General features: G+C 36.4%; 3 protein-coding genes across 3 annotated transcripts; all 3 read left to right on the top strand.

The window, feature by feature from the left end:
• Positions 1 to 318: 318 nt before the first annotated feature.
• LOC148849021 (auxin-induced protein 15A-like) lies at positions 319 to 1,126 on the top strand. The gene has a single exon (XM_088950064.1). It carries the CDS (start codon positions 708 to 710, stop codon positions 1,014 to 1,016), a length of 309 nt encoding a protein of 102 aa, XP_088806190.1. The 5' UTR covers positions 319 to 707; the 3' UTR covers positions 1,017 to 1,126.
• An 8,464-nt stretch (positions 1,127 to 9,590) lies between these two features.
• Positions 9,591 to 10,026, top strand: LOC148849020 (auxin-responsive protein SAUR23-like). The gene has a single exon (XM_088950063.1). It carries the CDS (start codon positions 9,678 to 9,680, stop codon positions 9,990 to 9,992), a length of 315 nt encoding a protein of 104 aa, XP_088806189.1. The 5' UTR covers positions 9,591 to 9,677; the 3' UTR covers positions 9,993 to 10,026.
• Positions 10,027 to 18,590: 8,564 nt separating this feature from the next.
• LOC148849019 (auxin-induced protein X15-like) lies at positions 18,591 to 19,261 on the top strand. The gene has a single exon (XM_088948857.1). It carries the CDS (start codon positions 18,772 to 18,774, stop codon positions 19,075 to 19,077), a length of 306 nt encoding a protein of 101 aa, XP_088804983.1. The 5' UTR covers positions 18,591 to 18,771; the 3' UTR covers positions 19,078 to 19,261.
• The last annotated feature ends 7,369 nt before the right edge of the window (positions 19,262 to 26,630 follow it).

Genomic DNA, 26,630 nt, shown 5'->3' with positions numbered 1-26,630 from the left:
TCCGAACTGTGAAAAAGCGGCATATAAGCTCACATTAATCGTGTAAAGTTGAAAAGATGACAACAAAGATAACGGTAGGACCAGAGGAATATTCTCTGTCCCTGACCGTAACAGAGCTGTACTGTAGAAAAAAACAGTAAAAGACATTTGCCGCTTATCTGGCCAATAATCTTGTATCTCAAATATCAACCCCATGCATGTGCTGGGAATCTGCAACATGGGTCGGTGATTGGATAACAAACATCTACAGAAGTAGAGAGTACAGACTGATAATGGATAATAATAGCCTCGATAGTTCGTTAAGGGATTAATGAAACGAAAATTTCAAACTTGAAAGTAGAACCCTAAACAGCAATGAGACGTTGATACAAGTTTAAGAGCCACAATCACTGAAACGAGCTGTCTGTCAAGTTATCAAAACCAGTGGGCTGTTTTTCTACTTCTTTGGGTGATGCATATCGTCCTCCTTACACGCCAAAGTTGAGCTTCTGACGTGCTCGTTGGTCCCATCATTTCGTGGTTGGTATCATTGTTCCGCATCGAACATCTCTCTCTTATTATATATATAGACGATACAACAACATATGTACTTGGACAAGGAACGACAACCATCTCTTCCTCCTCTCTTCTAAGCCTTTCTCACACTCACCCACCAAGTGTTCGATCTTTTCTTCCTTCCATCATTACAACGCTAATAGGAAAAGAAAATGGGCATTCGTTTTCCCGAGATGGTTGCTCATGCAAAACAGTTCATTCGGGGACGACGGTCTCTTTATTCAGCAACAGTGAGTACAACCACAAAGGATGTTCCCAGAGGCCACTTCGCTGTTTATGTCGGAGAGAAGCAGGCTAAGCGGTTCGTGGTTCCCATTTCCTTCTTGAAGCATCCCTTGTTTCAAGATTTGTTGAGTCGGGCTGAAGAAGAATTTGGATTCGATCATGGGATGGGTGGTCTCACGATTCCATGCGACGAAGACGCCTTCATCAGTCTCACTTCTCACTTGCATGGCTACTGATGAATAGAATAGAATAGAATAGGGATGTAGAGAAGTGACCCTGCAATTTTGTAAACAAATTTTATATATAACCCTTTACAACTAAATTATTATCTCTCCAATTTTGAAAATATGACTTCCTTTTCTTCTTATTATTTCTTAGTAGCTGGATTCAAGCATGTCTCAGTAGAGATTTCTTCTTTATTTTTTCTTTCCTTTTCTTATCATTCCCCCCATTTCTTCCTTTCTGCTAGTGTTTATCAGGGCTTCAGGCTCCATTAATCTCTTTGAACCGTCATTACTCACTCCTGGGCAAGAGATTTAAACTCCTGGGCAATAAGGATTTGTTAAGGCTATATTTGGCTTGAAGGAAAAGGTAGGAAAAGAAAGGGGAAAGACAGGAAAAAATATAAGACTTGTAAAGGTTTCCTTAATTTTTCCTTCCTTTTTCTACATTTTCCTTCAAAACGAACACAGCCTAAGGGTAAGGACACGACTAGTTACCACCACAATAAGCGCTTGACTGTTCAACTTTACCAATTAATGGGGCTGACATTAGGAATTTGCATATGTGCATTTTTATTACTATCACGTTATTTTGGACCCTGAAAAGGTTTTTAGGTTCAGTTTAGTTGCATTGTAAATTTTATTTGCACCGGCGTAAATGCATTTGTAGATGTGCATTTTCATTACATTCTCGTAACTTTGAAGAGGTGAAAAGGATTGTTGGGACAGTTTTTTTGCATTGAAAACTTCATATGCATTGGTGTAAATGCATTTGTAAATGTGCCTTTTCCTCACATTCTCGTTACTTTGTAGAGGTGAAAAGGATTGTAGGCTCAGTTTGGTTGCATTGTACATTTCATTGCATTAGCGTATAAATGCATATGGGTGTAGATATATAGGTAAAGGTAAACTTTGGTTTATTTTTTGCTTCAGACTTGATTTTATCTATTTGTTAATGAGAATTAAAATAATAGTAAAATGATGTTATCCCCATCTTACATGTGATAAAATGCAGGTAGGTAGAAAAATGTTATGCATGTGACCAAATGTATTTTACACTTGAGGTTTAAAATTTTGGTTTTAGGGATTAGGGTAAGAGTGTCAATGGACCGGTTTTCGATTGGACCTCGTCCAATCTAAAATCAATTTGGACGGATTGGACGGACCAACAAGATATATTGGATTGGACTAATCCAGTTCAAAATATTTATTAGATTGGACTCTGACCTGGTCTATCTGTAACAAATTTATATTGGACTAGATTGGATTAAGCCGATCTAAATAAAAATAAAATAAATTTGAACAGACTGGATGGTCCAGACATTGAATTGGACCGATCCAGATTGGTCCAAAATATTCATTGGATTGGATTGGACCTGGTCCATTTATAATGGACTCACATTGGACTGGATCGGATTAGACCAAATCCAATCCAATTGACACCCCTAGTTTAGGGTTTAAGACTTAGGATTTAGATATAAAAATCAATACGTGTCTAACCATCGAATGAACAAATTAAAGCCTGTTTGCTTAAAAGTGAGGTAGGAAGGTAGACGATGACATGATCCCGTCACCATTTTTATGAGAGAATTGAGGTAGGCAGAAGGTGGTGCAAATTTTGCCTCTTTCTTTTATTTATTATTATTATTTGAGATGCAAACTTTGCACTGCCAATTTTATGACAAAAAGCATAAAATTTGTATCAGTTAAGAGCATAAATTGTTATTACAAATAAATGGTGTAAAACTGAACAGGGTGCAAAATTTCTACCTTGTTTAGATTTTGCATTGCAAACAGACAGACCCGGAGTTTCAATTATTGCATCAATCCCTGCTATTGCATAGACATTCATCAATTGAGTTTGAATCAACACTCAAATTTATTTTGGTCTTTTTTAATATTTTGGAGGACTAGAAATCGTTGGCAAGCTTAAAATCAGATCCAGTCTGGAGCCTAATTGGATCAAATCAGGATTTGTTAAAATACCTGAAAGGAATATTCTGATTTGATATTATATTGATTGATGGGATGTGTATTCTCCTAATCCCACCTTGCATTATTCGATCTGCCTTATTGTATGGAATATTCTTAGGTGGTAATGGCAACATTGGTACAACTGTAATTCCGCATGGCTGCAGGCAATACTCCAGAACTCAGTAGCTACAGACAACAGTGGGCTGTTATCTTGGACTGGGTTGGGACAGGCCCATTAGCTATTTTTTATGCAAATTGGGTTTGTGGCATGTTTTAAGGACAAATTGGGCTTCTGTCTGTCCTACTAAAGGGAAATTAATAAATGTTGGTCTGGCTATTTGGTCTCACTCGTTGCATGTGTTTGATTTCAGGCACTGAATGAAGTTTTAGCGCTTGTCAGTCAACTAATGTTTTAAAAACCGATCTGGAGGTCGAATTATTTTTGTCTTCGGTCGTGAGTTACTCTGGTAAATATATATTTTATTAATAAATAATGTATAAATATATTTTAGATATATTTTAATATTAAATTATATTTTTTTATTCAATTTTTAATTTTTTTATTTATGAAATATTAAAAATTGTAATTTGAGGTTAAAAAAAGGTTTTGATTTGTAAGTATGCGTCTTGAAATGCATAGATCTTGAAAAATTACTTATAATAAAAAAAAAATCATTCCAATTAATTGGACATCGAAGTGCAAAATTATGACCTTCAAAAATTTGCGTTGAAAACACTGATACATGCTTACTCAATATTCATATGTGTATCAAGGAATTTAAAAATGTTACCTGGGCTTTGTTCACATTATATAAATCAGAATTAGACTGTGTTTAGGATTGATTTTCGGTATAAACAAAGACACTTTTTGAAATGGGGATTTTGGATAAACACTTTTTTAGTGTTTTTGTTCAAAATAACTTCTTGCAAAGTAAAAAGCTAAATGAAAACTTTTTCCTCGTTTTTCAAAGGGAACTTTTTGATGCAAAAGCCTATATTTTAGCCCAAACAATTTTTTTTACGGACTTTTGCCTTTTCTAATAAGAAAAACACAAAAAACTCATAAGGGAAGCAACTCCCAAATATAACTTTAGAATAACGTCACATCCTTTACTTGACCCTTCACACAGTAGCATGGTTTTTAAAATCGACCCGGAGACCAAATCGGTCAGGAGTCCAGTTACTGGGTTAACGGTCTGACTGTTCGAATCGAATGGTCGGACTGTTCTGACAAAAAAATAAAAAATGAAAAAAAATTAAAAAAATGAAAACCGATCAAAACCGTTCGAATAATTAACTGCCCGGGTTAGCGGTTTGCTGACCAAAATCAATGATTTTTATGAAAAATCCAATTTTTGGGAAAACCATAACCAATCACCTGATCGGTTCCTAGTTTTTCTGGTCTGACCATCTAGTCCAGTCCGGTTTTGAAAACCATGCACAATAGTACTACCTCTATACATCTCTACATGCTTTGTTTTTGTACTGTATGATTTTTATAATTCCCTCTATCAATTCATATCGAAGTAAGAATGAGGATGAGCATTGTTTGGAGTAGAAATGGACAGACTCGTATTTGATTCACTGTCCGTTTGATATTACTATTTAAATCAATGGATTGAATAGGCATTTCAAAAAGATGCTAATAAAATTAGGGGAGGTTTTTGACAATCATAAAAACCTCCCCTCAAGTTTCCCTTTAATAAAGGCCTCCCTTAAACCTTTGGAAAACTCGAGAAAAGCCTCTCTTCCATTACCAACCGAACTGACGGAAAACATATGCATTATTTTTTTAAAATACCTATTTTATCCTTTTGCATAGAATTTTACATACTAGTAAAATACTCTAAAAGAAACTTTAATTTGAATAACCTATTTATCGTCCTCTTTCTCTTTCAATGTATCACCACTCAAACTCCCAACAAGAAAAGATGAAGCATTTAACTACCATAATTGGAAAGCAAATGAAACTTGGACGTTCATTGTGGCCTGCAAGTCATTTACAACAACTACTTCTACTATCATCGAACTCAGAAATGAAACCTGGATAACAAAAAGATCTTCTCCAACTAAAAAAGTAGATTGTGCCATAGTACCGAAGAGGTTCAACTTTTTTGACCCGCAAAGAATTGAAGTTCTGATCAAATTTAATAACTGATTTATACAAAATTTCTGAAAATTTCATTATCGATATTTGTTAGTGAAGTGATTAGATTACCCCCACCCCAAGGAAAAAATGTGAAAAAGAAAAACATTCAGAGAGAAGGAGAATGAAAACTAGTTAAAGGAGTTTGTTCTAAGGAATGCCATATACTAGAAGTAAATGGAAAACACTACATTTCATTGAAAGTCACTTCAAAATGAACCAAAGGAAAAGTAAGGCTACTTCAACTGAAGTCCAGAAGAGAAGAAGACTAACCTACTACGACAGATCCTCTGTTCAACTCCATTCATGATAGCTTTGGCAGTTTTAGTGTGAGCCTCGCAAACTTTGTGCCTCTTGTGTTAGTCCTTTGAGGAATTGAGATCTATTTCACCATGAACTTGGAAAAAGGGAATATGAGAATTCAAATTCGTCATGCAAGATCTTTTTGTAGGTATAGCTGACTTCATTTTGCATAGAACTAGATATTCTTTGGAAGATTCACCATTTTATGCATCTCTATGGTCAGGCGGCTCCTCTTCTCTGAATAATGCTTTTAGAGTAACCACACAAGAAGGAGAAGCCTCTATTTCAGCTTTAGAGTTCCAACACTTTTCTATTTCTGGGGTAGGAGATGGAAAGACCGAAAGAGGAGAATGAGAGAGGAGACAAATGGGTTATTCAAGTTAAATTTTCTTTTTAGTAAAGTTGTATCTGAAATGTAAAATCATATAAAAGGGTAAAATAGATATTTTAAAAAAATAATGCATTACTCAAACGTTTTCCTGTTTAAGTCAGTGACTGAAGGGAGGTTTTTGTTGAATTTTCTAAAAGTTTAAGGGAGGTTTTTGTTAAAATGAAACTTGAGGAAATGTTTTTATGATTGTTACATACCTCTGGGGAGGTTTTTGTATTTTACCCATAATAAAATTATATAATTGATCAAATCAAAAGCAAATCACTAATCCAGTTCCACTGAGTCTCATTACAACTTATAACTAACAAAACAACACCGAAAAATTCAGCTCTAAAACGTCAGTTGGTAGAATATGGCCAGCAGGCTCATTGTCCATTTTCTACTGTCCCTGACTGTGTAAGGATGCGTTTGGTTGCAGTGCAAATAATGCAAAACTATGTTAGTACATATGATTTGGGTGTAAATATTGATTTATTTTAATTTCAAATTTTATCTTATTTTATTTGATTGCAGTACAAATGAAGTTAATTAAGTCCCAAGGCAGAAGAAAATAAAACCTAAAACAAAATTAAACCAAAATTTATATTCTTTTCATTTGCATTCCCATGCATTTATCTTAGTTCCAATAAAATTGCACTGCAACCTAAACGATATCTACAAGTCAAGAACTCATGGTTATGGCTCCACAATCCCTATTTACTTTATCAAATACCAATATTAAGTTCAGACATGTCGAATATATTCTGTATTCCAGATAGAGATTCCTTCCATTGGCCCATGTGCAGGTTCAGTATGGGCCCGGGCCCAGACCAGAGAGTCTTAAACACAAAACATAAGTCGAGGTGGAAAAATGCACAGGGTGGGCCAAGTAGTATTGCATATAACTTATCCTCTTTTCATTTAAAGGCTCCCTGATTGTGTGCCACTAGTATCTGCCTTTTTCTCAAACGGTTTCAATTAGGCATTAAATGGGTCGGATCTGGCACAGATCGAGATCCATCATTAGAGAAAGAAGAAACGGGCTTTACCCAGTTAAATAACATAGCCTTTTTGTTTTATTGATAAGGAAGGGTAACATGTTAAGATATCCGAATTAACCAAATAGGAGCAAAGAGTCGTTTGATGATCATCAAGAAGCCATCCACACTCCCCTTGAGCTTACCTTTGATTCGATTATGCCTGTGTTTGATTCCGTGTGTGTTTATTGAAAAAAATGGTGTTACATCAGTGTTATATAGGCATTGGTGTTTATTGTATATGAAACAAAATAAAACAATTATTTGGTTTCGCTATTTATTAAATAATTGATATAAAACTGAAACACTTTGATTTTTGTATATGGAGCATTTGGGGAAATGTCAAATTCTTGTTTCCCCCAACGCCTTAGTGTCTCTTGAAATCAAATGTTGATGTGGCACACTTTAATGGGTATTAATCTGAGGTGGAGAGTAAAAAAAGTTTAAAATGAAACCCAACTAAACAATAAAAACAATAAACGTTTAAAGTGGAAAAGTACAAATAAATAGCCTATCCATAAACACCACGGAACCAAACACATACTATAATGTTTTCATCTTTTGTTGTAGCTTGGAAGTGAGTTCGGCTTCCATCAGGTCAACGCCCATTCAAACAGACTTTACAGCCTTGCATTGTGAATATCTTGCTATTCATGTGCTTTGTGGTGTGGTCACTTGACAATTGAGTTAATCGAGAGACCTACAACTTCATGATTCACAAAAGTGTTGGTCCCTATGCTCTTTCGGTCTGTTTACGTGCATTTCTCATCAAGGATTAATGCAACAACTTTACTTTCTCTTCTTAACCATTCACCGACACAATGTGAAGGGAAGCAGACCCATGTGGTGGTGTTTGTGTAATTGTGTATAGATTAGCTACAACCGGATCCCATGGTGATGGGCCTTTTAACAGATTTGGGCCCATAGTCGTTGTGGGGCAACAGTATCGATGCGCTATAATCTACAAGATAAGAAGCTGCAAATCCAACCATAGGTGAACAATGGCAATAATTAAAAACAAAATACAGATTTAGATCTAATAACAAATGGAAATGGAAGATTTTCTATTGAATGGTATTTCCAATTTCCGTTGGGAGAAATTCTCCCTCGTCCTATACAGAATGTAAATTTACAATGTTGGAATGTCAACAATATACTTTGGAAAAATAGGGAGACTGATTTTAATCTCAATCCCCCTCCTCAACTTCAAATGCAATGCCTTCGTTTCACCAAAAGCTACAAAATTGGATAGTTTGGATTTAATGCTGGCCCATCCCCCATTAGTTTTGATTGAAGAATCTTTCTTTTGGATCCGAAGCTGCAGAGCCCTTTGATCTTATGGGCTGGCTCGTCGTTCGTTGGCTTGTGGCATAGAATGACAACCGAAGGAGCTTCTATGCATTGATTCATTTTTCCATGGCTAACCTTTCTGAAGATGTTGTGTTACTCTTCTAACAAGGCATTCAAAAGATGAATGAAAGTGTCTTCCTTGCAAGGAATCGTTAGCCCACCCATTGGATGATCAAACCCGAATTCTTCCTCGGCCTGACCTAACAATTCTTGGAATGAGGGATGATTCAAGTAGGATACTGGAATAACAAACCTCCTCTTTTCTGCTTCTCCTACATAAACTGCCAAATGACCCTTGGGAACATTGGCCGTTGTTGACCAAAGCGATTGGTTCCTCCCTCCTGAAAGAGAGCGGCGAAGAATCTCCTTTGTGTGAAGCAAACCAGGCAAGTGGAAACCCATGGTTTTCAAGGTTACTTGGCAAAAGAAGGATTCACAAGATATTGGTCTCGGAAGTCGATAGAAAACACAGAGGGCGTCAATACTAATAGATTGGAAGTAACGTCTTAGATGGAAAAGAAAGAGATGCACTTTCCCTCAGCATGTACATATATATATATAAAGAGAGAGAGAGAGAGGTGTAGACGACCAAGGAAATGTTGTGGTCAGAAGGCCATTCTCAAAAGAATGGCTAGCAGGAGAGCCCACATTTATTCATATTAGGCCTTCTGAGGGACATCCTACATGTGATTTTGCCTTCTGTGGCTTTAACTTACCAATACATCATTTCTTGCCCAAATCAGTCCTTTCCGTTCCTGGTTTCTTGCATTAATATAAGTTGAGACTTGAGAGCAAACCACCCGCTGTTTTTGACACACAATATAAGTTGAGACTTGAGACCAAAAAACTTGTTTGTGTTCCATTCACTCCCATCCCTTCACATGCGGTGTTTCTGCTTATGACTCTCAAATACAATGAACTGATACATATAGACAGACATATAGTCTTCATGATGATATCACAACAGACTTCCCACACGTACATCTGAGCATGCATTGGGAACATCTTTCATATTTGTAATCGAAAATGTTTGTGGGGTGCTGATGTGAACTCCGTCATGATAACCAAATTGCACCTGATCAAAACTAAAACAAGGGATCATATATCCATATAAATTATAGAAAGAGCTAATAGTAGTACATAGAAAGCCTTGCCTTGAAGTTTGACCGACAAATACCCCAAAGAAAGGATAAGACAGCACGACCAGCCCACGGCTGTGAAACCATAACATCATGAGCCTTGTCCTCTCCTTGTGTCCCGTCCCACGTAACTACACTATCTTCTATCTTCACACTAATCATCTTCTCTCATCAGTTATTGACAAAGTTATTGTCCATATATATTATAGAGGCCACACTCAACGTCTATCGTTCTCATCATTCCACATTTACACAAATCACAATCTCCAATATTCTCAGAATTCTCTTCCTTCTCTATCAATCCTTTTGTTGTTTGATTTCTTATTCTTGCAATATAATTGTGCATATATATAAGCCATGGGTATCCGCTTGCCTGGATTGGTTCATGCCAAGATGATTCTTCGACGTTCTTTTCTTACTGCAAATCAATCAACTTCATCAGGAGCAGCAGCAGCCACAGATGTCCCAGAAGGCCATTTCGCTGTTTATATGGGAGAGACCCAGAAGAAGCGGTTTGTGGTTCCCATATCCTATTTGAACCACCCTTCCTTCCAATCCTTGCTTAGTCGGGCTGAAGAAGAGTTCGGATTTGATCGTCCAATGGGTGCTCTAACAATCCCGTGCCAAGAAGAGGCCTTCCTTCGTCTCACATCCTGTTTGAACGGTTCTTGAGAACTAAGGATCAAGGAAGACAGCTAAAATTGAAGTCTCGCCAAGAAATGGCCAATTACTTGTAAATAGATTTTTTTTTTTCTTATATATAATTCTTACTTCTCTTTTACTTCTTTTCAATGGTTTAACTATTTCCAATTCTCCATTTTTAATCAGAGGCCTCTATTCAAAAATTCTAGCCAACATTCCTGTTAATTTGTTTTGTCAGCTCCCACTTCACAATTTCTATTGGCGAAAAGGACTCTATCAAGAATTGCAATCCTACTGAAACTCACAAAGAGATAAGGCATCTAGAAGATAAGACCTAACTTGTACTGATCTCTAACTCCAATAGTTGTATCCTAATAGAACTAAGATCACTCGTGTATTTATAAATAAGCAAGATTGTTATTGTTCCATCAATGCAAAAATCAATTCAGAACCTGTTCGAGTACTGTTCACGTCCAGCCTTCTCCTTCTCTCCTTCTACTCTTCTGTTCTTCTATTCTGGAAAAATCATTCATTGTATCAGAGCCATAACATGGCCGACAGTAATGCATCTTCTTTTTCTTCGCCATCTACAACCTCCCATGCCTTAACCATGTACCCTTTATTCCACCATCAATGTCTCCAGCATCACAAATTTTCTCCCCATTAAACTTAATGGCGACGACTACGTTGCTTGGAAAGCCCAATTTCTGCCCATCTTCAGAACCCACGACATTGATGGCATTGTGGGTGGATCTTTGCCATGTCCAACTAAAGAAATCAACATGAATGGACAACAAGTGCCAAATTCAAAATTCTTAGCGTGGATACGACTTGATCAACTAATTATGAGTTGGATCATCTCCTCCCTCACTGAGTTGGGCTCAACAGCTCACATGAAGTTTAGAAAGCTCTGGAAGAAGCCTATGCCTCTCCCTCATCAACCCGACTACTTCAGTTACGTATGCAAGTCATTTCATTGAAAAAGGGGAGTTCGAATATCACTAAGTATATTCAGAAAGTAAAGATTATAGCGGAACAACTGGCGGCTGCTTCTGAACCCATGCACAACTGAGATCATCTTCTCGGCATCCTCAGCGGTTTAGGTTCGGATTATGACTCTTTTATTACTTCCTTTACTAACTACTAAGTAGAATTTTGCAACTGTTACATTGTCTGATTTATATGGTCAACTGCTGAATCATGAGTCATTGCTTTTACAAAGACATTCTATAACTGACTTGACCAATTTAAGTGCTAATGTGGCTAATAAGCAATAGTAATTCAGCAATAAACCCCAGCACCTATCCTCCGATGGCCTCCTTCCACGAAATACCTTTTAGCCTAATTCTCGAGGAAGAGGTCGAGGAAGGGAACGTGGTGGTGGTGGTAGTTATCCTCATCAACAGAATGGTCAACAGAACCCAGTAATACATTGTCAACTATGCAACAAGGCCAATCATGCGACCTTATCTTGCTATAGGCGATTTGATATCTCTTTCACCGGAGAGCAACCATCCCCGGCACAGTCCACTGCATATCATGCTAGCACTACACAATCACAGGTTGAGCCCAATTGGTACCCGAACTCTGGTGCTTCTCATCACTTGACTCCAGATCTAAACAACTTGCAAGCTCCATCTGAATATTTTGGGATTGGTCAGATCCATATTGGTAATGGAAAATGTTTGGATATTTCTCATATTGGCCATTTTTCTTTTCATCTAAATAGTCATCTATTTCATCTTTGTGATATTCTTCATGTTCCCCATATTACCAAAAACCTTCTTTCTGTTAGGCAATTTGGTCAGGATAACAATTGTTTCTTTGGATTTCACCCATCTTATTTTCTTGTGAAAGATCGATCATCGGGGAAGCCCCTTTTGCAAGGTCTCAGTAATAATGAACTCTATCAACTTTCGCCTATGGATGCATCATCTCCTTCAACTTTTGTTACCAATGCCTCTACTGAGTCATGGCATCTTCGTCTAGGACATCTGGCATTAAAGATTGTAAAGCAAGTCCTTAGTTCTATTGGGTACCCCTCTGTTAATGATAATTTTCAGTTTTGTCATTATTGTCAAGTAGCTAAAAGTCATCGTCTCCCATATACTAGTAGTCATCATTGTTCTTCAGCACCCTTGGAGTTAGTTTACTCAGATATTTGGGGACCCTCCCCTATTAGCTCACATAATGGGTTTAAATACTATATTTTGTTTATGGATGATTTTAGTCATTTTTGTTGGGTATTTTCATTGACAAATAAATTTGATGCATTATCTACTTTTCTTAAGTTCAAGAATCAAGTAGAAAATCTCTTTTCTACTAAAATCAAATATTTCCAATCTGACCGGGGAGGTGAATATCGTTCTATTGCTACTTATCTTGAAAAATTTGGGATAGTTCATCGTATTTCATGCCCACATGCTCACTCTCAAAATGGTGCTCCTAAACCAAAGCATAGGCATATTACTGAGACTGCACTTGCATTACTTTCTCATGCATTTTTACCTCTTTCCTTTTTGGATGAGGCTGTTCTTATTGTTACCTTTTTGATAAATTGCATGCCTTCTCCACTACTATAGGTTTTTTCTCCTTATAAGAAATTATTTGCAAAACCCCTAGACTACAACATTCTCAAAGTTTTTGGGTATGCTTGTTATCCCTTCCTAAGACCCTTTTATCAATATAAAATGGATTTTCGTTCCTCCCTTCACATTTTCTTGGGCTACAACACTTCACACAAAGGTTATCGTTGCTTCAACCCAATTGCTGGGAAACTTATTATTAGTCGTGATTTGGTTTTTAATGAATTAGTTTTCCCTTACACTACCATTACAGCCCCTCCCTCCTTTGACTCTTCAAATTCTGGCACTTTTATTACAGCTCCTCCATTCACTACTTCTTCCCCTTCCGATGAGACATCATCCCCACACTCCTGCCTTCTTCTCCTTCACCACCACAATCACCATCTTCACCGCCACCTAGGATGAGAAGTATCGACTCCATTATGAGAACAACTGCTCCTGCCCCTCATCCAGTTCGATCTCACACCATGGTGACTAGGTCTCAGGCTCAAGGATCATCTTTACTAACTACTAAACATCCTCTACCAGAAGCGTTACTCTCTCAATGTTCTCTTGAACCATCATCTTACTCACAGGCTAAGAAAGATGCTAAATGGCATAAAGCCATTAGTGAAGAATTTGATGCTCTTATGGCAAATGGTACATGGACATTGGTTCCTTACACCAGTGATATGCGATTGCAAATGGATATATATAAAATCAAACAAAATGTCAATGGTAGCCTTCAACGTTATAAAGCCTCCTTTGTAGCTCTAGGCTTTACTCAACAACCTGGTATTGATGTTGGAGAAACCTTCAGCTCAGTGGTTAAACCCACTACCATAAGGACTATCCTCAACATTGAAGTTTCTCATAAATGGCCCATTCGCTAACCAAATGTGAATAATGCATTCTTGCATGGTGAATTCTCTGAAAATGTGTATATGAGACAACCTTAGGGTTTTGAGGACCCTTAGTTCCCTAACCATGTCTGCAAACTGAATAAAATATGGTCTCAAACAGGCCCCTCGCACTTGGCTCTCCAAACTTAGTTCGTCTCTTCACAACATGAGTTTTAAGGCTGCGAACTCTGATGCTTCCTTATTCATTTATCATACTAACAACATTATCTTGTTTATCCTCATCTATGTGGATGACTTGGTAGTTAGAGGAAACAATGTAGATGCTATTTCTCACATCATTTCATAGCTAACCACCACATTTTCTATCAAAGACCTTGGCACCCTTCACTATTTTTGGGGCATTGAAGCTGAGTTTACCTCTAACGGACTTCAACTTTCCCAATAGAAATATATTCTGGACATTCTCCACCATTGCAAGATGGAAGGCTATAAGTTGGTCTCCACTCGCATTCCATCAAATTTCTCTCTCTCCAAGTATGATGGCACTCCTTTTGAAGATCCAACTGAGTTTCGTAGCATTGTTAGCTCTCTTCAATATGCTACTATTATTAGACCAAACACTGCCTTTAGTGCCAAGGTGACAGGCGCTCAACTAGTGGTATTGTAGTTTTTCATGGACCTAATTTGGTCTCTTGGTGAGCTCACAAGCAGTCCACAATTGCTCACTAAAGTACGAAAGCTGAGTTTAGAGCCCTTGATGATCTCACTACCGAAGTCATCTGGCTTCAATCTCTCCTCAAGGAATTACACATACACATACCATCTCCTCTAGTCTTGTGGTGTGACAATATTGGGGCTACGTACTTGGTTGCCAACCCGGTCTACGATGCTCACACCAAACACGTTGAAGCAGATTATCACTTCATCTGAGATCGGGTCACAAACAGATGTCTTCTGGTTTGGCATATTTCCTCTTGCGACCAAATCATTGATATCTTCACCAAAGGACTCCATTTTCTCTCCCTTAAGGCCAACCTCAACATTTTTGAATGATCGTTGAGTTTGAGGGGGCGTATAGGCGATAAGGACTCCATCAAGAATTGCAATCCTACTGAAACTCACAAAGAGATAAGGCATCTAGAAGATAAGACATAACAGTCCTAGTTTATCTTCAAAACTAACGTGTACTAATCTCTAACTCCAATAGTTGTCTCCTAACAGAACTAAGATCACTCGTGTATCTATTAATAAGAAAGATTGTTATTGTTCCATCAATGCAAAAATCAATTCAGAACCTGTTCGAGTTTTGTTCACGTCCAGCCTTCTCCTTCTCTTCGTCTACACTTTTGTTCTTCTATTCTGGCATAATCTTTCCATTCCAACTAATGTGATTATCTGGAGATCATCGGAATTGGTGCTACAAATATCCTTTACTTTTACTTTTGGGCTTCTAAAAAATGTGTGGGAATGGTACGTATCATCACTCATGATGAATCATATCAATACAATATGTATAGAGATATTATCATTGATATAGAGAGGGGTTTGAAGAGTATTTCTATAGTTAACTAGTTATTAGGAGTGGCAAATGGGTGGGTTGGGTTGAGTTGGGTAAGGGTTGAATACCAACCCACCCATATTGATCCACCAACCCACCATGACCCATCATCAATCATTGTTCAAGGGTCATAACCCACCCTAACCCTAACCCTAACCCACCCATATTGACCCACTTGACCGATCCATGTTGACCCTTAACCACCCTCACTCATACTAACTGACCTACCCTTACCTATAAATACAAAAATGGGTTGGAAAGGCCCGTATACCTAAAATAATAACTTTTGAAAGAATAATCTCTCTTAAGACTGTCACGTGACAAAAATGAGTCAGGTCAACCCATATACCCGAAAATGCAAAAGTTGTAGATAAATGCAGACAATAGTAGAAAAATGCAAAAAATATTAAATTTTGTAGAAATTTCAGAAAAATATAAAAAATACAAAAAATACCAAAAATTACAAAGATGCAAAAAAGAATACTAAAAATTGTAGAAAATCCAGAACTTTTGTAGAAAAAACAAAAGGTATACAAAAAATACCAAAAATTACAAAGATGCAAAAAAGAATACTAAAAATTGTAGAAAATCCAGAACTTTTGTAGAAAAAACAAAAGGTATGCAAAAAATACTAAACAATTGCAGAAAATGCATGAAAAACACCAAAAAAATGCAAAAAGTCAAGATCCAATTAGAGGAAAATGCTTTTTTCGTCCTTGTTAGTATGCCTGGAGGATTTAATAGATCTCTTTTTTGAGTAGTTGGTCGAAGGTGGGATTGATGCTACAATAAGTCAAGATTCTATTTGTAGTTCCTGGCTTATCAAGAGAGCCTATAAATCTTTAAAGCTAATTTCATCAGGATGAGTTTGCATTAAAGTAACAAATGCATCATAATCTACCCCTAGACCATTGAGAGTGTAGTGAATCATGTCCAAAGCAGATAGCGGAGATCTGGTTGCTAAGAGATTGTTTGATATATTTTTGATTTTCTGGAGATATGTCTCCATTGAGTCTCCTTTCTTCAAGTTGAGCAACTACTTTTTGAGTTGAGTGATGCAAGTTTTGGATCTGGAGGCATAAAGTTTTTCTAGGGCCTACCACACCTCATGAGATGTCTTACACCACACCAACTGAGCAAACTCGTGTAGGCACAATTTTCAAATGGGTTGTTATCAAACTGTCGAATAGTGCATTCAAAGCTCCCATCAATATAGCCAGTAAATCCAGATCCGAAGATTATTGGTTCAAGGTGAAATCTCCATAGAATGTAACTCTTTCCATCCATTTTGATGGATATCATGGTGGAAAGATTTCCATTGGGAATAATGAGGGATGACTGAGAGTTTGAGATTGTTGGGGAAGGAGAGTTGCCATTGTTCGATTGTGTAGAGCTTAACATAGTTTGTTGGGTTTATGGCTCTCCACCATTTAGACACGTGACTTTTTCAAATTTAAACACAAGGTATTTTTGAGAATTTACTATTAAAGCCTACAACCCACTACCACCATTCAAACAAGTGGCCTTTTCATTTTCTAGAAAGCTAGACACGTGGCAATTTCTGAGAAATTCTTGCTAAAGCTCACAACTCACTATCAAGCAACAACCCCTCACCATTCAGACACATGGCCTTCTCATTTTTTTTAGAAAGCTAGATATGTGGCATTTTTTGAGAAGTTGCTGGTAAAGTCCATGACCCACTACCACCATTTTCAATCCAATCTTAAAAAATGCAGAAAATGCAAAAGTGGTTATCCACAACCACTTCTGCCTAGATTCTATCAATCTCAGTTAATCATTAGCTCTCTACATAAAAAACTATCCATAGTCTAATAATTATCAAAAAACTATTTTTTAAAATAAATATTTCTTGAAATTTTAATAATTATTTAAAATATTAATAAATATAAATTTAACATTATTGATTCCATAATGTAAATTTAACATTACTGATTCCCCGTACTTAGTATGCGGTCCTTCACTAGTGTACAACTAATGGAGAGTTTTATTGAAGAGGAACTCTCTCTTTAGGTAAGGTATAGCGAAAGGATTAGGATAAGAATACAAAATAGAGAAAGGATAAAAATAAAATTGTAAATTTAAATTTGAAATGGATGCCGCCTTGTATTATGTGATAGGATGCGCAACAGCAATAATTAAAAAAAATACAGATTTATATCTAATAGCAAATGGAAAAGGAAGATTTTCTATTGAATGGTATTTCCAATTTCCATTGGGAGAATTTCTCCCTGGTCCCTATACAGAATGTAAATTTATAATGTTGGAATGCCAACAATATACTTTGGAAAAATAGGGAGACTAGTTTTAATCTCAACCCCCCTCCTCAATTTCTAATACAATGTCCTTCGTTTCACCAGAAGATAGAGTTTGGATTTAATGCTGGCCCATTCTCCCATTAGCTTTGACAGAAGAGTGAAAAATCATTTTTTTGGATCCGAAGCTGCAGAGCCCTTTGATCTTATGGGCAGGCTCGTGGCTCGTGGCCTTGTGGGATAGAATGACAACCGAAGGAGCTTCTATGCGTTGATTCATTTTTACATGGCTAACCTTTCTGAAGATGTTGTGTTACTCTTCTAACAAGGCATTCAAAAGATGGATGAAAGTGTCTTCCTTGCAAGGAATCGTTAGCCCACCCATTGGATGATCAAACCCGAATTCTTCCTCGGCCTGACCTAACAATTCTTGGAATGAGGGATGATTCAAGTAGGATACTGGAATAACAAACCTCCTCTTTTCTGCTTCTCCTACATAAACTGCCAAATGACCCTTGGGAACATTGGCTGTTGACCAAAGCGGTTGGTTCCTCCCTCCTGAAAGAGAGCGGCGAAGAATCTCCTTTGTGTGAAACAAACCAGGCAAGCGGAAACCCATGATTTTCAAGGTTACTTGTTGAAAGAAGGATTCACAAGATATTGATCTCGGAAAGAAAGATGCACTTTCCCTTAGCTTGTGTATACTTATATATAGAGAGAAAGGTAGACCAAGGAAATGGTGTGGGCAAGTAGGAGAGCCCACATTATTCATATTAGGCCTTTCTAAGGGACATGCTACATGTGAAATCACATGATTTTGCCTTTTTAACTCGTTTCCAGAGATTTGTTGAGAGTGAAAACACTGGAATTCATGGTTTCTTGCATTAATTGAGAGCAAACCACCCGCGGTTTTTGGCACACAATAGAAAGGCGGAGGCCAAAAAGCTTGTTTGTGTTCCATTCACTCCCATCTCTTCACATGCGCTGCTCCTGCTTATGAGTCTCAAATACAATAAATTGATACTGATACTGATACAATATATAGACAGACATATAGTCTTCATGATGATATCACAGCAGGCGCCCCACATGTACATCTGAACGTGCATTGGGAACATCTCTCATATTTATCATGAAAAATGATCAAAACTAGAAAAAGGGATCATATATCCATATAAATCGTAGAAAGAGCTCATAGTTGTACATAGAAAGAAGTTTGGCCTACAAAGATAAGACAGCACGACCAGCCCACGGTTGCTGATAATTGACTGGGGCGGCAAAGCCATGTGAAACCATAACGTCATGAGCCTTGTCCCTCCTTGTGTCCCATCCCAATGTAATTACTCTGTTTTCAATCTTCACACTTATCATCATCTTTTATTCACAAAGTTATTGTCCATATATATATGTAGAGGCCACACTCAACATCTATCGATCTCATCATTCCACATTTACACAAATCACAATCTCCAATATTCTCAGAATTCTCCTTCTCTCAATCCTTTTGTTGTTTGATTTCTTATTCTTGCAATATAATTGTGCATATAAGCCATGGCTATACGCTTGCCTGGATTTGTTCATGCCAAGATGATTCTTCGACGTTCTTTTCTTACTGCAATTCAATCAACTTCTGCAGCAACAGACGTCCCCAAAGGCCACCTGGCTGTTTATATTGGAGAGACGACCCAGAAGAAACGGTTCGTGGTTCCCATATCCTTTTTGAACCACCCTTCATTCCAATCCTTGCTTACTCGCGCTGAAGAAGAGTTCGGATTTGATCATCCAATGGGTGCTCTGACAATCCCTTGCCAAGAAGAAGCCTTCATTCGTCTCACATCCTGTTTGAACGGTTCTTGAGAACTATTTAAGGATCAAGGAAGACAGCTAAAACTGAAGTCCGGCCAAGAAATGGCCAATTACATGTAAATATATATATATATATATTTTTCTTCTTGTAAAAGAGAATTGAGGAAGAAAAAAAAGGAGATTTCTTCCTCTATATATATGAACAATTTTCAATACAAAATTTTCTTCTCATCAATGATTTGAATTCTACAGGAATAATCTAATTCTAATTTCTCTTACTTCTTTTCTTCTTTTCAATGGTTTAATTAATTCCAATTTTACATTTTTTAAATTTGATTTGCGGGATCCCACTTCACAATTCCAACTAATGTGATTCATTTCACTCATAATAATCACATCAAGAGAAGATGTACAAAGTAGAATGTATACTAAAAAAAGAGGAAAATGGAGAAAACATCTTCTAAAGCGAAATAAGGATATTACCATATACAGGGGTTGTGAAGAGTGTCTCAGTGTAGTAAACTAGTTATATAACTCCAGCCAGGTTAATCCTCTATGTTGATTCAAGATCCAAAGCTATTAATTAAGCTTAGTAGTTAGTATGAATGATAAGCATCATTAATTGCTATTAAATTTTTATTATAGTTTGATTAGGGTGAGTTCACTCTCTCTCTAGTTCACATCAGTGCCCCACAGGGGTAGGCTCCAGCCAAGCTGAATTAAATATCTAGCTATTAGATTTTTCAATTTGATAGAAAAATACGAGTTTTGAGTTTAGGCTTCAGTTCGATTCGAGCTAGAAATATAAGTTTGAATTCAGTTTGACTCAAATGCTTAGATGTCCAATATTGGCTCAGCTTGATCTTGTATATATATAAGCTCCGTTAAACTCTCAAGCTTCACAAGCCATGTTTTATTGAGCTCGTGTTCGGTTCAATTAATGAATATTGGGTTTGAGCTTAATTTAAAACATGGAATGAAGATAAAGGGTTATTTATTTTGGTAACAAGAGAATGAAGATAAAGGGTTATTTGTTTTGGAGTGCAGTAACACTTCGAGGAGTCTTGATTGACTAATCAGCAAATTGCAGAATTATCGGAGTAGATTTTAACTTGCTGATTTTGAACCTGTCATAAATAGATGGAAGCAGATTTATACTGGCCCCAAGATCCAATAGGGCCCACTCGAAGGTGATTCCAGAGATGACACATTTTATGAGAGGAGCATCCAGGTCTTTCAGCTTCTAAGGAAGTTGCACTAACATTTGCCGAGAGCATCACTTTTTGTGGGGCCGATCGTGGCTCCATCATTTGAGTACATAGCTCTTTTAAGAACTTGGCATAGGTTGGGATATGTTGGATCGCGTCAAGGAGAGGGAAGTTAATATGGACTTCCTTGCTCTCCTCGTTGCGAGTCTCCTTGTTCTTTCGCACCGGCTCGACTGTGAGTGCAGTTGGAAAGGGAACTATGGGTTGATTCACTATAGGCTCTAGATTTTCCTTTCCTTTTTCTTTTCCCTCCCCCCTCAACTTATGGTTTTCTTGCTCATTTTCTTCTTCATTAATTATTTTTTCCTCACATGGGTCCTCTAACTCCCACTTCTTAAGGTTACAATAGCCTTGGTATTTTCAAGATCAGGATTCCTAGGAGGTGGTTCAATCTGCTATAGAGGAAAACCCGATGGCTGATTTCTTGGGTTCGCAACCGGTTGACTCGATAGTTTCCCTACTTCTCTCCTTGCCTTGGCTTTTGCCAGCTGTCCTATTTGGCTCTCTAGTCTATTGATGGACTGTTACTGATTTAGGATCAACTGCTGAACCTACATGAATTGTTGATTGATTCCTAGGGTACTCTATTGGAATTGATTTTCTTTTTTTCTTTTTTATGTTTTTTATTTGAAATTTGAAATGTAAATTTTAAAATTTAAATTCAAAATTGGATTTTGAAACTTAAATTTCTAAAATTTAAATTCAAATTTGAATTTTTAAAATTTTATTATATATTTATTTTTTATTATTTTTGAAATTTGAAATTAAAATTCAAATTCAGATTTTCAAATTTAAATTTTAAATTTAAAAAAAAATGCAACCAAATCAACCACATGACCTAGGGGCTGACCTAGGGTTTTCTAAACTAATGGTTCAACCAATGCGAGTCCTCTTAGGTTCACTTGGAATTACACCACTTCCTTTGGATAGCCAGGTGAGAGGTGGGGATGTGGATGGCTCCCCTTGCTCTCACAATGACCTAATTAAGTAACCACAAATCCGCTTAGGCGTAGCTATTTAACCTCTTTCCTTAGACACCAACCGTCGGTTAAGGAAAGTAATTACAAGCTTTCCTAAAATTGAGCACACCTTTGAATCAAGTGTGAGGCTTCCCTAAAGGATCTTGCTATCCAAATTTTAAATTAGGGTTAGTGTGAACCACACGTGAAGGGTGGTGATTTTTTGGGCCAAGGAAGGGCGATGAAATCCCCACCTTATCTTATTTAGGTTGGATGCCCTTAAATGAATTAACGGAAAGACAAAATAAACACAACAAAATGCAACTAACTACAATGCATGAACAATTATTTCTAATATGCATTTCAGCAATTAAACTTAAAAGAATAAAGCAAACAACTAAGCGAAAGGAACAATTAAAATATTAAAAATAACACCTAACACATTCACAACTAACAATAATAATTTAAGCAATTAAATAAACCTATATGATGCATGCTCTAGAATATCATACCCTAAATATTGGAATAAAAATGCAAGAAAAATATTAACCAATTTTTTTTTATATTTCTTTTTATTTTTTATTTTTTTAATTAAAAATTTAAATTTTTGGGAGTTTAAACAATAATAATTTAAGCAATTAAATAAACCTATATGATGCATGCTCTAGAGTATCATACCCTAAATATTGGAATGAAAATGCAAGAAAAATATTAACCAATTTTTTTTTATTTCTTTTTATTTTTTATTTTTTTAATTAAAAATTTAAATTTTTGGGAGTTTAAATTCAAATTCAGATTTTGAAATTTAAATTCCTAAATTTTAAAATTGATTTTTTTATTTTTAATTTCTTTGTCAATTTTTTAAATTCAAAAATTTAAAATTTAAATTTCAAAATTTGAAATTCAAATTCAAATTCAAATTTAGATTCGAATTAAAATTAAAATTAAAATTCAGATTTTAAATTTAAACTCAAATTCGAAAATTTCAACAATTTCTTATTTAGCAATTAATTATTCAATTAAACAAATAAAAGAAAAGAAATTAAATAAAGCAACAAATAATAATTGCAAATAGAAAATAAAAAAAACAATTAATTGTGCTAAATAGAATTAACAACTACCAAAAATAAATTCTAACAAACTAATTGCTAACCTAAAAATTAAATTGAAAATAAAATGATCAAAAAGAAAATTATGCAAGAAATAGATAAAATAAAAGAAAAAAATAAACCGAAAATAAAATAAACAGAAGAAAAAAATATGCTGAATTATTTATTTATATTTTTTTCGTTTTTTTATATAAAAGAAAAACACAAGTCTAAAAATTAATACGAAAATAAAATTAACAAAAGAAAAATACGCTGCAAAAATAAATAAAGGAGAATAAACGAATTTTTTTATTTTATCTTTTTGTTTTCTATTGCTTTTTTATCTAAAATAAAAGAAAAAAACAAATCTGAATTTAAACCGGAAATAAAATAAAATAAAATAAACAAAAGAAAATTATGCTGCAAGAAAGAAAATAAAATAAAATAAATGAACAATTTTTTTTTAATCTGAAATAAAAGAAAAACACAAACCTAATAAAGCAAAAAAAAAATCGAACAAGAAATTAAAATAAAGAAAGAATAATAGATCTAGAAACAAAATGAAAGCAAAATAATACTAAAAAAATAAATCAGATCTAAAAAAAAATTAATTAAAAATTCAAAAATAACTATTCTATCACTAAAAGAGTTTGAAAATAAAAATAAGAAAAAAAAAATGGAATGACTACACCTAAAATGCAATCCAATTTTTCTTATCTTCTCTTCCATCCCGCAGTGCCGCAATGCTCTGGTACCCCACGTTTCCCTATTCCGTCCTGTAGAATCAAAGAGAAACAAAAATTAAACTGAGATAACAGATCGAGTAATCAAACGAAAAAGAAAAATTAATGAAATAGATCCGGAAAAAGTAAATAAAAATTTTTCTCCATGCTTCCCCGGCAACGGCGCCAAAAACTTGGTGTGTCCGGAAGCGTGTCGTTAAACACTCTGGAACACCCATTTAAACACTTATAATTTTTACCGTTTCTCAAACAACTACTAACATAGTAAATGGGTGAGAATGGGTTGTATCCACAGGGAAGCAAGTGAAAATTTAATATATACTTAGATTCGGACAAGAGAATGCATTCGGGAATGGCAGAAAATACGAAAATAAAATCTATTATTACTGAAAGTAAATGTTTCAAATTTAAACAAGACAAAAAATAAAAATCAGAATTTAATAAAGTATGAGAATCAACAAGGGGGATAAAAGAAATAAATAAAAAAAATGATCCAGAATCCGGATCCGATGGCGGTAGCTACAGATCGGCCAAACAACTTGCAAAAACCCCTCCTGACAAGAACCGGGCGTCTGTCTTTTCTACAACCCTCGAACCCCTCGAGGCACCTTAGCCTTAAACCAAACGAATTCAAATATGCAAAATAGAGAAATGAAAAAGAATTAAATATAAAAGATTGTAGAAAAAAATAATAGAAAAGAAAATAAAGAAAAGAAAAAAATGGTTGATCAGATCCAGTGGCGGTAGTTGTAGATTAGTTGAACAGCTTGCAGGAACCCCTCTTGACAAGATTTGGGCATCCTCCCCCTCTACAACCCTGAACTCCTCAAGAAACCTTAGCCTTGTTAACTGGGTGAACTGACCAACCCCTTCTACAAGGCCCCTGATACCCTTTTTATAGAGAATGGTGGACACAACTAGAAATAGGGAGAAAGATGGGGCCAGTAGTTGGGATTTAGCAAAGTTAGGGACTTCCTAGGGTTTCTATTGGATGGCTAAGATGGTTTTGGGGTGACCCTAGGTCTGAAATTGGAAGGAGAGGGCACCCAATATTATGTATGGCTGAGATTTGGGTGCCAACAAATGGAGGGTGGAGATTAGAACATCTAAGGTTGAAGGGTTTAGATTAAAAGAATAGGTGGTGCCCTATATTGAATGGTTGGGATATAAGATGGAGGGAGTGGCTAAGATTTGGAGGTGAGGGGCTGAATTGTGAGGATTAGCAGAATAGGTGGTGCCTTAGGGTTTAAAAGCTATAAAGGAGAGCCCTAAAATGAGTGGTTGAGATTAAAAGAGGTGGAGGGTGGAGATTAAACATGTAGGGGCGGCTAGGGTTTGCTAAGAGTGAAAAAATTATGTTAAAAAGGCTCCCTAGGGTTTGCAAAGGAGAGGGGAGCATGGTGATACGATAGGATGGGCTTCAACTGGGTTTAGTAGATAGGAGGCGCCATCCTGTTCTCAGTTCTTTACAAAAACACTCCCTCTCTCAGCTGGTCTTCACACTAACTTTCCAAAAACTACACTTCAGCCTAGAAACTACATTATTTGCAGAAAGACTCTTAGAGGTCACATAATTGATTTTAACTAAGAAAATGGTACACTTTGACTATTCTAAGGCCAAAAATATCCCTGAATTGATGCCCTTAAGGCATCAAAATGCAGGGTAATCACCAACCTAAAAAAAATCCAAGCAATACTAGATATGCGACCCCCTAGCTCGGTTAAAGAAGTCCAAAAGTTAACTGGACGAATAGCCACCCTGAATTGATTTTTGTCTAAGTTGGCTAGGAAGTGTTTACCTTTTTTCAAAGCAATAAAAAAGAGCCAAGACTTTGAGTGGACCGAAGATTGCCATCTCACCTTTAACGAGCTGAAAAGATACCTAAGTTCACCTCGGTCCTAATTAGAGAAGTAGGGAAAGTACAACGACCTGTGTATTATAAGCAAAGTGTTGCATGCTACCAAGACGAGGTACCCTAACATAGAAAAATTAGCCTTTTCTCTAGTATTAGCAGCCCGAAAGCTAAGACCCAACTTCCAGGCTCACACTATCATAGTCTTGACCGGTCACCCTCTGAGGTAAATCCTTTAGAAACCCGACGTCTCGGAGAGACTTACGAAATGGGCAATCGAGCTCAATAAATATGATATCCGATACGAGCTGCAACCAACTGATATGGGCCCATATCCATTGTGGTCCAACAATATCAATGCTCTATAAGCTATAAGACAAGAATATCCATTCGCAAAAGAGTGTCTAGCAGGAGAGCCCACATTTATTCATATTAGGCCTTGTAAGGGACATCTTACATGTGAAATCACATGATTTTGCCTTTTAACCCATTTCCCAAAATTTGTTGAGAGTGAATACACTGTGGCATTAAGGTACCAATATTACATCGTTTCATGTACCACTGAACCCACTTGAGTAGACATGAAGGTGAACAACTGATCGATTGTATATCGCCTATATATCCATTCCATGCGTGTACGTTTTCTCTTGCTTAGGAGTCAAATACAATGAGCTGACACATATAACAGTCTTCATGATAACCAAATTGCTTTGACTGGGACCGAAAAGCCATGTGCAACCATAACGCCATGAGACATGTCCCTCCTCATCGTGGCCCATGTAACTCTGTTTTAAGTCTTCAGTCACGCTTATTGTCATCATCTCTCATCAGTTATTGACAAATCACAAATCACAATCTCCAATGTTCTTAGAATTCTCTTCCTTTCTCTATCGATCCTTGTTCTTTGATTTTTTATTCTTGCTATATAAGTGTGCATAGAAACCATGGGAATCCGCTTGCCTAGATTGGTTCATGCCAAAATGATTCTTCGACGTTCTTTTCATACCACAAATCAATCAACTTCATCAGCAGCATGTCCCCAAAAGCCATTTGGCTGTTTATGTTGGAGAGACCCAGAAGAAGAGGTTTGTTGTTCCAATATCATATTTGAACCATCCTTTCTCCAAGGTTTGTTAAGTCAATCTAAAGAAGAATTTGGCTTCAATCATCCAATCACTACAAGAAAAAGGGTCAAAGCCAGTGGATGTAGGACCTCCGGCTTAGCCCTTTAGACCGCGGCGTCAGATCTAAGGCAGCGGTCACAAGTCCGCCCCCTAAACCACAACCGGCTTAGGTCAGGACCGTTGGCTTAGACAGAAAAAACTGTCATCTTTAAGGACCAGTCTGACGCGGTTCAGTCATTCCTAAACTGGCAGTATGTCAGAACTGCCAACTTAGAGTTAATAAAGGTGGCGATTAGGACTGCCGACTTAGATCTCTTTGGACCGCCGCCATAGGTATGTCGAAATATTGCTTCGTTTTTAGGAGGCAGTCAGGACCGCCCGATTAGATCTCTTTGGACTACCAGTTTAGGTCCATTTTTTGGTGACGGTTCGGATCTCTTTTTATGTCTATTGTATGACTGCCGACTTTGTTTTTTTAATTTTTTTATTATTTATATCAATTTGGTTTCAACATTTTTTGGTACTTGTTTAATACAAAATCAATTTAAATAAAAAATGCAAATTAAAAA

This window comes from Nelumbo lutea, chromosome 6 (genome assembly GCF_056320005.1).
Source record: "Nelumbo lutea isolate HS-2025 chromosome 6, American lotus-T2T, whole genome shotgun sequence".
NCBI classification, from domain to species: Eukaryota; Viridiplantae; Streptophyta; class Magnoliopsida; order Proteales; family Nelumbonaceae; genus Nelumbo; species Nelumbo lutea.
This window is presented reverse-complemented; position numbering and strand designations above follow the sequence as displayed.

Bases quoted from the DNA above. Each gene is read 5' to 3' on its own strand.
- LOC148849021 (XM_088950064.1), top strand. From the start codon at position 708: ATGGGCATTCGTTTTCCCGAGATGGTTGCTCATGCAAAACAGTTCATT.
- LOC148849020 (XM_088950063.1), top strand. From the start codon at position 9,678: ATGGGTATCCGCTTGCCTGGATTGGTTCATGCCAAGATGATTCTTCGA.
- LOC148849019 (XM_088948857.1), top strand. From the start codon at position 18,772: ATGGCTATACGCTTGCCTGGATTTGTTCATGCCAAGATGATTCTTCGA.